The 13,374-nt window shown below is 40.0% G+C and overlaps 1 protein-coding gene across 1 annotated transcript; it reads left to right on the top strand.

The window, feature by feature from the left end:
* The first annotated feature begins 778 nt into the window (after positions 1–778).
* RAB9B (RAB9B, member RAS oncogene family) lies at positions 779–10,632 on the top strand. Its single transcript, XM_058535272.1, has 3 exons — positions 779–841; positions 5,886–5,952; positions 7,153–10,632. The coding sequence occupies exon 3, from the start codon at positions 7,195–7,197 to the stop codon at positions 7,798–7,800; it is 606 nt and encodes a 201-aa protein (XP_058391255.1). The 5' UTR covers positions 779–841; positions 5,886–5,952; positions 7,153–7,194; the 3' UTR covers positions 7,801–10,632.
* The last annotated feature ends 2,742 nt before the right edge of the window (positions 10,633–13,374 follow it).

The raw sequence follows: 13,374 nt of genomic DNA, 5'->3' as shown, positions 1-13,374 counted from the left end.
ACAAACTAGTTGGAGGTACAAGAGGGTCGCAGAAGACGACAAGGGACTGGCTGGGTGGCTAGGCACAATTGGAACATTGCATTCTACCCCAGCAACATTTCGGGAAACCTCAGGTAATGCTCTCTGCGTGGTAACTGGTAAGGGTAAAGGGCAGTGTGTCTTCTATGCTTGAGCTACATACAGATGTGAACCTTTCCTTTTGGATTGCCATGAGAATGTCACGAGCAGTAGCCAGCTAGAGGGCCTAGTAATGTGTTGTGATCATGTATTTCCCTGAGTTACCTGAAACAAGAGGATGTATGTGCTATCTTCTTGGCAAAAGAAGAGCGTTTGGAAGTAAGGTAAATGAGGTAGGTCGAAGGGTAATCGCAGGAAACGGGGCTGTGGCCCCAGGCCGCAGAGGAGCTAAGTGGGAGAGCAGTATTTGACGGTCCATTGTCGCTGTGCCTACTAATCGGCGAGGGGAGGAGAGGAGGACAAGGGAGACCAGGGTTGGACACTGAGCATGAAAGAGAGCGAGCGAGCCAGGGAGCGCTCTCGACACGCGAGGGCGGGAGGCGGCTACGCCGGGTCTCCAGGCGCCGAGAAAGGGGCACGAGGAGGCGGCGCGGGCCCCGCCCCCTCCCCTGGCGGGCGCGGGCGCGAGACGCTGCGCGGCGGCAGCGGCGGGCGCGAGCGGCAGCTGTCAGGCCGCCGAGGTCCAAGCTGCACTTGCTGCCCCATTGAAGACGAGGAGACAGCAGGAACGGTGACGGTGTCGCTGAGGAGCCAAACGGCCAGCACGCAAAGCTGACCTGCCTGGCACCCGCGGCCCTCTCCGGTCTCTCTCCCATTGTACTGGGTAAGGTGCCGGTACGTGGGCAGGGAGAGGGGCTAGCGACCGGCGGACGCGGGAGGCCGGGAGGTGGGAGGCCTGTGGGAAGAGGGAGAAAGGGAGGTCCAGGTGATCCTCGGAAGCACTTGCACCTTGGGAAGGGGGCCGAGGCGCTGCAGGGGTCGGAGCTGGGGAGTAGGTGACGGTGGAGGGGGGCGTTGCTGAGTAATCCCGAGCGGCTGCCAAAGCCCGGCAGAGAGGCGCAGGGCTCCGTGGGGAGCGGGTGTGGCTCAGTGCGCATGCGCCACAGCCGCTCGTTCTGAGAGCTGCGGGTGAGGGGAGAGGGAGGACCCGGGTCGGAGGTAGTTGGAACTATACGTGACATCTCACTTTCTAGATCCCCAGTGCTTACACTGCTCCTTTCATAGAGATGACAGCATTCTCAGTCTCCTAAGGAAGCTTCTTTTCCCTGTACCCTGCTCACTTAATGTCACCCAAACCTTACCTACCTATTTGTCTTCAGGTAGTCTACTTGGGAAGTGGCCTAGGGACAGTGCCAAATAGCTATCTAGTGTGCCTTCGGGCTCATAGCCCCAGAGCTGTCGTTGTGAAGAGTGAAAAGTTAGAGGTGAAATTCCACATTGGACCCTTCTAGTTGCATATAGTATATAAACGTGCATAAAAGTAGGAATAGCATTTCAGTGGCATGACAGCTGTGGCATTTGGACTCAGAGCATGGATGTAGCTAATAACTCGGTAGCTCCACAGAATGAATACAGTGCGTCAGAGGGCTTCCCCGCTGCGGAACCACCTCCCCTCCACGCCAAGCATCAGGTAGTATTGGAAACAACCTACACCATTTAAGGTAGAGGGTCTCAAAGATCCAATCATTTCTTATTTGTATTGATTTTTACATAGATTAAAGAAAGCCCCGCCCAGTTCTCCAGTGCAATATTTCCAAATATTGTGCCAGGAATCAACAGTGAGTTGAGTAGCCTCAACTAGTGTGTCACCACAAGATGGGCTTTCCCCATAGGTCCCACCATGGCTCCTCACCTGTGCAGAGTGCCACCAGGGCCGCTCTCATCCACTGCCTAGCCCGCCCCCGCTGCTCTTCCCTCATCCCCAGCCTTGCAGTACACATCCCTCTCAAGACTTGCTCCCAAACAATCTGTACTATGGAGTTGAGCGTCATTCCAACCATGGCAACCACACGGACATTGCCAATTCGCTTTTCTATCTCTCTTCTCTCCATCATCACACTAAAATGTACTATTTTCAAAGGTTCAACCTTTTACTCGTCATTGTACTGCCTCCTCCCTCATCTCCACCCCTACCCGCAATCATCCCCAACTAAATACAATAATTTTAATAAGCCTGTGTGGGTGCGGGCATAGGAGATTCATAGGATTTCAAGTGTGCTGAAGAACAAAGAAAGCTAGGGTGTATGGGTTATGTGAATTCCTTTTTTTGCATGTGTGAGGAAGATCAGCCCTGAGCTAACATCCGTGCCAATCCTCCTCTTTTCCTGAGGAAGACCTGCTCTGAGCTAACGTCTATTGCCAATCCTCCTCCTTTTCTTTTTTTCCCCAAAGCCCCAGTAGATAGTTGTATGTCATAGCTGCACATCCTTCTAGTTGCTGTATGTGGGACACGGCCTCAGCATGGCCGGAGAAGCGGTGCGTCTGTGCGCGCCCGGGATCTGAACCTGGGCCACCAGTAGCGGAGCGCGAGCACTCAACCGCTAAGCCACGGGGCCAGCCCCTATGTGAATTCCTAATACACCTTATTGTCGAGACTTAGACCCTAATTGGGAAAAAAAAAAGTGATTAAACTATCCTCAGAGAAGGCTTGTTAATCTATTTTGGGGAGTGGGGTAGGAAAGGAGAATTACATCCCTAGGATATTTGAGTCAGTTAAAGCCAGATCCTTCTCTGAGTAGGACCAAAATCAGAATAAACATTTTAGTCCAAATCCTAACTTGATGTGGGACCCATAACGGGTGCATAAAGGGATTTGACTTTCCTGTTAAGTGTATGTAGGGTTATCAAAGAATTCCTTTGCCTGCTTAATGCTATCTTCTTTTAAGATTTGACTTAAATTTGGCATATTCTGAGGGAGGAAGAAAATTGTTTGATTTGCTTTTATACTATGCTAGTTCTTTTTAATTTAAGTATGTACTAAAGGATATCACACTCATTTTCAAACAATGATGATGATGATGATGATAGGGGTGATGATGGGGTTGCCAGCACTCACTGAAAACATAAAGTCGAGATAATTATTCTGTTCTTGGTTTTGGTGGGAATGGAGAAATCTATATATTTATTTTTAAAATCTGAGGGGACGGAGAGGGAAACTCGAGCATTTCCACTGACTTTCAACAGGTGGAATTCCTGTTAAGTCCCATCTAGAAAATGATCCAAATAAGTCCATAACTTCTACTCTTTAGTCACCTTATAAATAATAGTATTTGGACATCTTACAGAACTGTGGATCTATTGTACCTTGGCATCAATTCAGAGGCATTAGTTCTGGGCACCTACCTAGACATTTAATTAATGAACAAATATTTATTGATTCTCCATATGGAGGACCCTAGTGCTGCATGCTGAAGGGGCTTCAAAGACATACACAAACAAGGGCCTTACTATCCAGGAATTTAAAATCTGGTTGTGTAGGAAAGACATACTTGGAAAAAAAGGTTTTGTTAACAAGATAAGTCAGTATAATGATGCTATTTCAACTGTAAATCATGAGATCTGAAACTTATATGTTAATTTTAAACTTCTTGAGGGTAAGACCTTACCTTAAACACATATGCAGTTTCGATAGTGTCTACACCTGGTGGGTGCTGAAGTGATGAAGCTTTGCAAAGTAGATTAGGTAGGGAGAAACCAGAGGCAGGGGGAGGAGAGCCGGGAAGCTTTCACCATAGATTAGATGCAAGGAGATGTGGGCCAAAATGAGGATGGTAGGAGAGGACTGGAAAAGGATAAACCAAGGAAAAATCAGCAGGATTCAGTGACTGAAGGCAAGGAGACCAGCCTAAACTGTATTCATTTCTACCTCCAGCAAACAAATAGGAGTTGGAGACAGCAGAGGAGAGTGGAGGGTCACCTTAGTAAGGACACAGCACATAGTAAGCACTCAAATGTGTTCTCAAGCATCAGTAGCAGAATTGGACCAGAAGACCCTTACAGGCCCCTCCAACGCTGGGATTCTGTGGTATACGCAGATGCTCAAAATTGTTGGGGAACAAGAAGGCTCTCTCACATATGGAAGAAAGAGGAAAGGAAGAATTGTTATCCTCCCACTGGCAGGCCCTTTCTGAAACGGGTCAGTACTGAGCCACAAGGCCTCTACCAGTGGATGAAAGGAGGTGGAGGAGCAAGAACAAAAATCTCAAACCAAAAATTTCAATAAATGCATCTAACTCTTTGCAAACTTCATAAGTTATTCATTTTCCCCCAAATCCTGTGAGTTAAGTAGGGCAGGTATTATCAGCTCTGTTTTTATATAGAAGATATTGAAACACAGCAAGATTAAATGACCTGCCCAAGTTCATAAAATAAATGAATGAGAAAGCAGTGATGGAGACTCTTGTCTCCTGATTGCTGCCAGCCCAGTGCGTTTGACACCGAACCGCATTGCTTTTCCTCCCTTTTCCCTGGTATAGAGCCTATATACCCAGAAGTTATATGTGCACATGACCAAGTATGGAATGCACAAGCAACTGCAGCATTATCTCAGATAGTTATTAATACTTCATCATTATTCCTGGAGCTGAGTATTTGGTTTCCATATTCTCTCAGTCCTTGACCCATCATTTGAGTTTATCCACCGCCAGGGAAATTAGAGTTAGTGAGTCATTTAATGACATGAACACCTGTTTACTAGGAACTTAAGGAAGCTCATTTGGCATGGCCTTTAATAGTAACTGTCAGTTTGTACTTCCTTCTGTTACTTTTTAAAGTGCGAGTTCAAGAGTTCTGCTCTGTAAAATTATCCTACAGACCTGTATAAAAAATAAGGAAGTATGCTAACACTTGTTTCATCTCCATTTAAAGAAATGTTTGTTACTTGACCTAGTTCCAAAGACAGCAATTTGAGAGCAGAAAAAAAGAAGACAATAATCAGGAATTGTAGGAAACTTGAGAATTTTTTAGAATAGGTAGACCAAGAAGGAGGATAAAGCCTATCAATTTAGAAAACATTATTTAAATTCATAATTACTGATTTAGATCTCTAATGAAGCCCTTATTATATGCTTTATCTATACGTGAAAAAAATAACATGAGATTATTAAGCAGCAGAGATTTCTTAAAAGCTTCTTTATTCCTCATTAAGAAAGAACACTCAACAAATCTAGAAACTGTTTTTCTTTTTAGATCAGTACTCTTGATGCTGCTTAAATAAGACTATTGCCATAATTAGCTATAATGCTAAATGAAGTTGTGTTTGAATTTCACAAAACCAGCTAAAACCTGTGTTCAAGACAAGTGATCGAAATTAATGAGTAAAATGATTAGCCAATAGACTATATCGTAAACAGGGAATCCCCAAACATAATCTTTTCTTCTGTGATCTTGTGGAATTAATTGTAGACACAACCTCGAGGCAGGTTGGTGAGTGCATTCATAACTTGTTTGGAGATGGGAACACTGGTAGGTATAAAGGGAAGGAGTTTCATCTCTGACTTAGAATTTCAACATATCTTATACTCCTCTGTACTTCCCCTTTCCTGAATATCATCTACTGTGAGTATCATCTACTTTCTTTGATTTACTTTTACTTTGAATGGCGAGTTCAATGGAGAGACAAAATAAAACTTTAAAAATCATATAAAGTACACTCAAGTTAAGACAAGTTAAAATTATTGCAGCAAAATTATTTTGTCCATGTTAAACATTTGTAGCATTTTGAACTCTTAAGTATATTTGTGAAAAGTATCCTCTGTAGGTGAGTTGAGGTTGATCTGATTTTTTCCTGACATGTGTATTTATATATATAGCCTTGATTTATTTTATTATAGATTTTTAACAATGATGTTTCCCAATCTGTTTTTTAGAACCCTGAAAAGAAGGAATAAAACAACAACAAGAAAAAGACTACGATTGTGACAAAGACCCAACTGGGTAGGTTTATATTTTATATTCAACTGGGTAGGTACTTATTTTATATTTTTATATTTGATCTCTTAAAAATGAATATTTAGAAAAATAAATGGTTAGTACACATGCACACCAACATAATTTTAAGAACTACTGAGGTTTTTTTAAAATTACATTTCAAATGTGTGTGCCTCCAGAAGCTCTTTTGCATGTGCTCTTTTGATTAGTTATTAGTTTTCATCTCTTTGAGTCTCTGGCATAAATAACACCCAATTAACATCATCATTGTTGAGTTCCCACAATGGTCCTAGTGTGAGCATACCTAACAGAATCTACTACAAGGTAGTTTTTCAGTAAACATTTGATCTTTTTATTTTAAGATGCATTCTAGGTATTCCATGTATGGACATGTTGTGGAGGTAACAAGAAGGGTACTGTATAATTATTGCACTTTAGAGTTTACAGTATGTTTTCATTGGTGCTATTATGAAATTAGAACCTAAATTCAAAAATTAATAAGCTATTCTAGATTTTCCTTCTCAGTGATACCTGTTATAATGGTACCAGTCAACAATCATCAACTTAAGTGCCATTGTTCCATGAAAAAATGATTATCGATGATCCTTTACTTGTGAGGGTATCAATATAATACCCTCAAGTATTATACCTGTAAGTATAATGGGGGCAAATACCTAAGAAACTTGACCTTTTTCTCTTTTCCAAGTTCTGGGGTCCAGTCTAGTTCTGGGGTCTACTGACAGAATCAAGATTCAAGCTTATGCAGCTTTCTCTCCTCAATAATTCTTGGGTCCGTCAGGAAAAGACTTCAAATGCCAAATAAATTTCGTACTATTTGCCTCTTGTTTGGAACTGTCCAAACTGGAAACTGATATGGTTACACATTTGAGTGGCATTCCTGTTCTAGGCTCTCTTCTCTAGAATAGGGTCAGAACTGAACCAAATTACAGCACCATCTGCTAGTCCGTTTACCCGTGGCATTCAGCCATTTTCCTGGCACAGGCAAGAGACTTCAGAAAAAAACAGGACCTATTTTCCCCCTTATGCAAAAAGAGTTTTATTCCTTCTGCTGTACTATATCATTTAATGAGCATGAATCAAGAGAAGTTAAATTAGAAGGCCTCACAATTCAGAGAAATTTACTATGAAGTTGATTTCGGTTTCAGGTTTAACTGTTTTCCCTCCTACTTTTTCTTTTATTTTCAGGTTCTCTTGGTTATAAACTCCTCCCCATCTGGTGCTGCAACAATGAGTGGTAAATCCCTGCTCTTAAAGGTCATTCTCTTGGGTGATGGTGGAGTTGGGAAAAGCTCACTCATGAACCGTTATGTAACCAATAAATTTGACTCCCAAGCTTTTCACACCATAGGGGTAGAGTTCTTAAATCGAGATTTGGAGGTAGATGGACGTTTTGTAACTCTCCAGATCTGGGACACTGCAGGGCAGGAACGTTTCAAGAGCCTTAGGACACCCTTCTACAGGGGAGCAGACTGCTGCCTCTTGACCTTCAGTGTGGATGACCGGCAGAGCTTCGAGAACCTTGGTAACTGGCAGAAAGAATTCATCTACTATGCAGATGTGAAAGACCCCGAGCACTTTCCCTTTGTAGTTCTGGGTAACAAGGTAGACAAAGAGGATAGGCAAGTGACTACTGAGGAGGCGCAAGCCTGGTGCATGGAGAATGGGGATTACCCTTATCTAGAAACAAGTGCCAAAGATGATACTAATGTGACAGTGGCCTTTGAAGAAGCTGTCAGGCAGGTGTTGGCTGTAGAAGAACAGCTGGAGCATTGCATGTTAGGTCACACTATTGACTTGAACAGTGGCTCCAAAGCAGGATCTTCATGCTGTTAAAAGTAGGAAGCCTTTTAAAAGTGTTCCCCAAATTGGTCAGTGAGTAGTGTAAGAATAACTGTGCCCTTCTAAAAGTGCACACACACCCAAAAGGGTAAGAGATAAGGTTGTGATTGCAAATCAGAGCCTTTCAAATTGACGTTGTAGGGTGATTAAAAAAAAAAAAGCTTTATCAAACCAAGTGTATTTTGTGTGATTTCTGCTATTTCCTTCTTGTGTGTATCAGGACATTTCAGAAAGCTTTAGTCCTGAGAGATTTAAATATTTTTCAAATCAGTTTAAACTTAGAACCCAGCCGCATGAAGGAGTTAAAGAGCTACAGCTGTCCCTTAAAGCATTCTATTCATCAACTAACAAATGTCACCACTGACTCTTGCCAAGCAATTTGACATTTCTGCTAAAGGGGGAAAAAAAAATAAGACTCTGAGCTGTATTACAATAAAAATAATAATGCAAACAAGGGTGTCCTGAGCTTGAATTGTAAAGAGGTTGTAATGATTAGAAATGCAAAAGTATAATGATGTACACTGCCTTGTTTAAATACTTATGTATGGTTTGCTCCCATCTGAGCTTTTCAAACAATGCCATTTCAATAAGAGATACGCTAGTGACACTAGAAATTCATTCTACTCCTTGTGTTTAAAGTAACAGGGTACTAGTGAATGGATTATGCTTAAATATGCCAACCACCCTTGCAAATAAATGGTTGGTCTGCTTTTAATCATATGTCTACTTTTGCTCACAGAGATGTTGCTTCTCTGACAACCTCTTATCAATTTAATAGTGCTGCTTAGTATGTGGCTTTGGATGCAGTGCTCTCTGCTCATAATTTTGATGGTCCTTGGGTCCACCGTGCTGTGCTCTCAGAGAGGCCTTCAGAAAAGCTTGGGAGATGATGGGATTTTCTCACAACGTTTCTTAACTCGAACATTTATTGTAGAAGAAGGAACTGATTTCTTGTATGTTGCATTGTATGTTCAGCTGGCCAAACTAGGACATGGAAAGTAACAAGAGAGCAGACTTTGACCCAGTGTTAGAATGAATTTCTCATCATTAGAGTTGTCCAATAGTGGAATGGACTGCCTTAATAGTGAACTCCCTTCCAGTTAAAATATTCAAGAAGATGCTGGATGACCATCTGTTAAAATGCCATAAAAAGAATTTCTGTACTGGCTAGATGTTTGGTTTAGGGTCTCTTCTGGCTCTAAGGTCTATGAATCTGTAAGCTACAAACTACTTTTCAGTGCCATGTTATAGTTAGATGTATCATAAGACAACAGCTAAGACTATGGAGAGGGACTTTAAAATTTTTCAGACTATTCTGTGATCAGCATTTAACAGCAACTACATAGCTCTTTCTTTTGCTTTTGCACTATGGCAGGAAAAATTCTTGAGCTCTGAGTAATCCTTATGTACCCTGATATAAACATCCTAAAGATACCATATTAAAATACAAAAATCGTTTGTCAAATTTTGATTACCGTGACTGCCATCTATATACTATATTATGAATGCAGTCTAGTTCTTGTTGGTTGATGTGTTTGTCCTGCATAGCTTTTAATCTGTACTTTTGAAACATCTATAATAAAAATATGGACCCAAGGTAGTGAAGGACAGTTAGAAATGATCCCAAAAAGAGACCAAGGCCAGGGAGGGGGCGGGAGCTTTCACAGGAATACAGCCTAGAACTCTCCATTGTAGCTACATATGGAATCAGCCTTACACAGGGGACCTTATGTGCTTTAAGAGCTCTGGGACGTTTTGGCCACATAGACAAGTGGAAGATGGTATTTCAACCTAGTCATACTCAATATTTCCAATTTAAATACAGTCGTGACACCATTGTCCAACTAACTTTGATGCCAGAAGTCAAAGCCAGACCTGGGACCCCACAGCTCTTAAGTCTTGGTCCCTATCCTGCCTATGCCTATAGCCAGCCACACTGGTTTCCAAGTTCTATGATCATTTTGTTATAATCATGTTAGGTTGAAAATCTGTACGTCAGAACTGGTAAATGCTTATTGTTTTTAAGTGCATGAGACCTGGGGCCTTCTCTTTCTACTTGCACTCCGCTTATAATAGTTTCTATTTGTAGATCTCAGGCCTTCATAAGGACCTTCATCCACTCACAAAAGTAGTTGTCACTATTAGAATGTCATGTGATCGTTTAAGTAAAAAAATTACATGGGTATCCCATTCATAGGCCTCCTGCCCATCCAAGACAAGTGTTAGTTTTATTGACAGGCCAGCTGAAGCCCCTTTCGTCTTAGCCATACCAATTTTTTTTCTGCCAAATCACTACACAATATCTTAATGAAAACATTTAAGTGACAAAAACAGTGGCATTTTGGTGAGTAACACTCAGTGGGGTGCTGACATATAGTTTGGGTAAGATTAAAAAACACCAAAGGCTGAAATCTGTGTGTACCAGGAACTGTGCATATAGGCTTAGAAATTGTGTACTCTAGAATGTGCAGTGCAATATTTTCAGTAGGTGTTTTTTTTAAAGAACACTAGATTTTTTGAATAAGATATTTCTAATTGGAGCTATACTGTTTTTCAGTGGCCCATTAAAATGTCATACAGAATATTTATTTAGTTTATTTTCATATATTGGGCTAACTTAGGGGGCCTCAGATTCCATATGTCTTCAGTGGATTGATGAATTTCAGGTTAATTTGTGCCAGCCTCAGCCATCTCTACTTTACCCTGAGGTATTCCACAATCCTCTTGTTGCAGGTGCTGCTAAAAACTCAAAATTGTGTATCAGATATTTTGTTTCAACTGTAAAAAATCACCTGTGTTAAAGTGAATAAAAAGTGCATTTTGAATAACCAGTATATAATGTTTGTGCTTCTTCTCTCCCTTTCTCTTTTTGAGCACCTGGTGGGCGTGATAAACAGTACTTATCAATCAAGTCACTCTTTCAGGCTGCCCTGAATGTGGCCTCTAGATCATTTTTTCATGTGGTACTCCAAGCAGCCACTACCTAGTGATCCGACAGATACTGTTCTACTGATTGGGAAACAGACTCAAAAGATTAAGGTGGGAACGCTCCTTTTGTGCCACTTTTTAATGCATGAAGAATATTGGGACTGTGAATTGGATCTTGACTCTCCACTTTATTTCTTCGTTATAATTTAAAACAAATGTTTAACCATCACAAAATATAAACAGAATATAAAGATGTCCTTTACTTTCTTGATTGGTATACTGTCCAGATCTTAGGAAAACATGAAAATATAGGCAAAACAAATTAGAAAATAAAGAATAATTTTGTTAAATATTCTATTCTCTTGCTTCTCACATACTGGAATTTAAAGATACTTGCATTAACATCGAATGGCTTGATCATACATTGTGGTGACTTTTAAATTATGGACACAAGTCTCTCCACAGCAAATAATTTCATTACATTGATTTCATCTGTCATAGATGTAGCCTTCTTCTCTTCTTCTACTTTTGCCTATTGAAACTTTGGGCAGTCAAAATCACAGGGAAAAACAAACAGATTTTTTGCCACATGTACTGTTTCCATCTCTGAAGATAACCATTTAACAAGTTATCAGACCATGCTTCAAATATAGCAACCGAAATCCTTTTGATTAGGCTATAATGATGCAACTTGTAGGTGATAGAAGGTCATAGATTCATAAGCCTCTTAAAAATATTTTCTCATCCAAAACTAATATTTTAAAAGCAGAAAACCAGCTTTCTGTCTTTGCAGTTTTTCTGATTCATAGCCCAGCGGGAAATCTTCTTTTGATGTCTTAAGAAATCAAAATTTTTGGAAATAGTTTGGCTATGGTCCTTCCAGGAAGTGAAGGGTGTGAAATAGATGTTTTCTCTTCAATTCTATAATTGAATTTTTAAAATACACAGGAAAATTGAGGCATCTATTTGAGTAGTTGCAGAATGGGAGTTGAGGTGGGCATCTCTACTTTCATTCGAATTACCTAAAATAGTTCTAACTGAATTGTTTTTTACCTCAGTGATCCAGATAATCATTTCGCTTCTTTCTCTCCTTACTATGGAGATGTAGGATTCGTTACAGTGGAGTGCTTTTCTTAAACTTGATTTTAGGGCAGGCAAACTGTGATACACCTTTTGATAAAATGTTAATATATGTGCATGATTTTTTCCAAACTAGTCCTTTTTTCCCGCTGGCCTTATTGAGGTATAATTGACAAATAAAAATTGTGTATATTTAAGGTGTTCCACTTGATGATTTGATATACATAAACACTATATAATAATCACCACGATCAAGCTAATTAGTATATCCATCACCTCACAGAGTTACCTTTTTTTTTTTTTGCTCTTTTTTTAATTTCCTCAAGTTACCATCACCAATAAAGCCTTCATTCTTTACTTCTTTCTCTTTAAAAGAAGGAAGGGATGATGATAGAAGCTAGGCATATTTAAAGAATGAAAGAAATTTTATTAAATGTGTCCTTATTGATATTTTGCAAAAACTGGTAAGCAAGGATCTGCCTATTTTTTGCTAGTGAGGATGGTGATGCTTGTTTGAGGTTTTTTTTTGAGGGAGTGAGGGGTTACTTAGTGCTTTCCTAGTGAGAATAAGCGTCTTCACAGCTCAAGATGTAAAGGAATTGTCACCTAATCATATAGGAACTGCTGCAGTTATCTGTGAGTCTTTATAAATCACTTTATCTTCTCCAAGGCAACACAGAGAATTTTGGTTCAGCCATATTTAAGTGCCTTTTTAAACGGTGGTTGTTGTGAGTGCAAGTATATGTGTATTTTTGAGTAATCTGTCAATTCCTTTCATGCTCTATAAATTATGGGTAAATGTGTAATGAGTCTCACTATAGCACTCCTGAATTTTAGCCAGACATGCCAAGCTGTGCTTCTTTTCTTTGATTGATAAAATTGAGAAACACTACCTTAATGAAAGAAATAACTCTTAATTCAACACTAGCTGTATTGATTAAAAATACAAATCATGCCTTCCTGTGGTGCATTCGTGAGGAAGCAAGAAACAGGCTTATCTCTTCTCTTTTCTCTTTCATTATTCCTGACTGCCTTCGAAGCAGCATATCCAAGGGTGTATCCCATAATATATTGCTCATTATAGAGCCACTGACAGATGAACACATGTTGGTATAACCTGTAAATCGTCTTTTTCCATTTGTTCCCAAACGGAGAACAGTGTCACCAGTTTTAAAACTTTGTCTTTATTTCTTTTCTGATTGCAAAAGTTATACATATCCATGGTAAAAAAAAAAAAAAAACTAAGGAGCAAAGGAACAGAAAAGCAAGATAAAGAAAATAAGTCATCTGTAATCCTATTACCCTATGGTAACCAGATTTTTATTAATATTACTTTTTAGTGTGTATTTTAATATATTTATATAATAAAGAAAATTGATGTCATACTGCACACACTTTTTCACTTAATATATACGGAACTTTTCTTTAAATCCTTATATATTCTTCCAAGGATTATATTTAATGCTTGCATAATATTCTATTAAAGGATTTAACATAATATATGTAATCATACACTTATTGCTAGACATTTAGGTTGTTTTCCAGCTGTCCCCTTTTTAT

The sequence above is a fragment of the Diceros bicornis genome, chromosome X (assembly GCF_020826845.1).
Source record: "Diceros bicornis minor isolate mBicDic1 chromosome X, mDicBic1.mat.cur, whole genome shotgun sequence".
Taxonomy (NCBI): Eukaryota; Metazoa; Chordata; class Mammalia; order Perissodactyla; family Rhinocerotidae; genus Diceros; species Diceros bicornis.
This window is presented reverse-complemented; position numbering and strand designations above follow the sequence as displayed.

Bases quoted from the DNA above. Each gene is read 5' to 3' on its own strand.
- RAB9B (XM_058535272.1), top strand. From the start codon at position 7,195: ATGAGTGGTAAATCCCTGCTCTTAAAGGTCATTCTCTTGGGTGATGGT.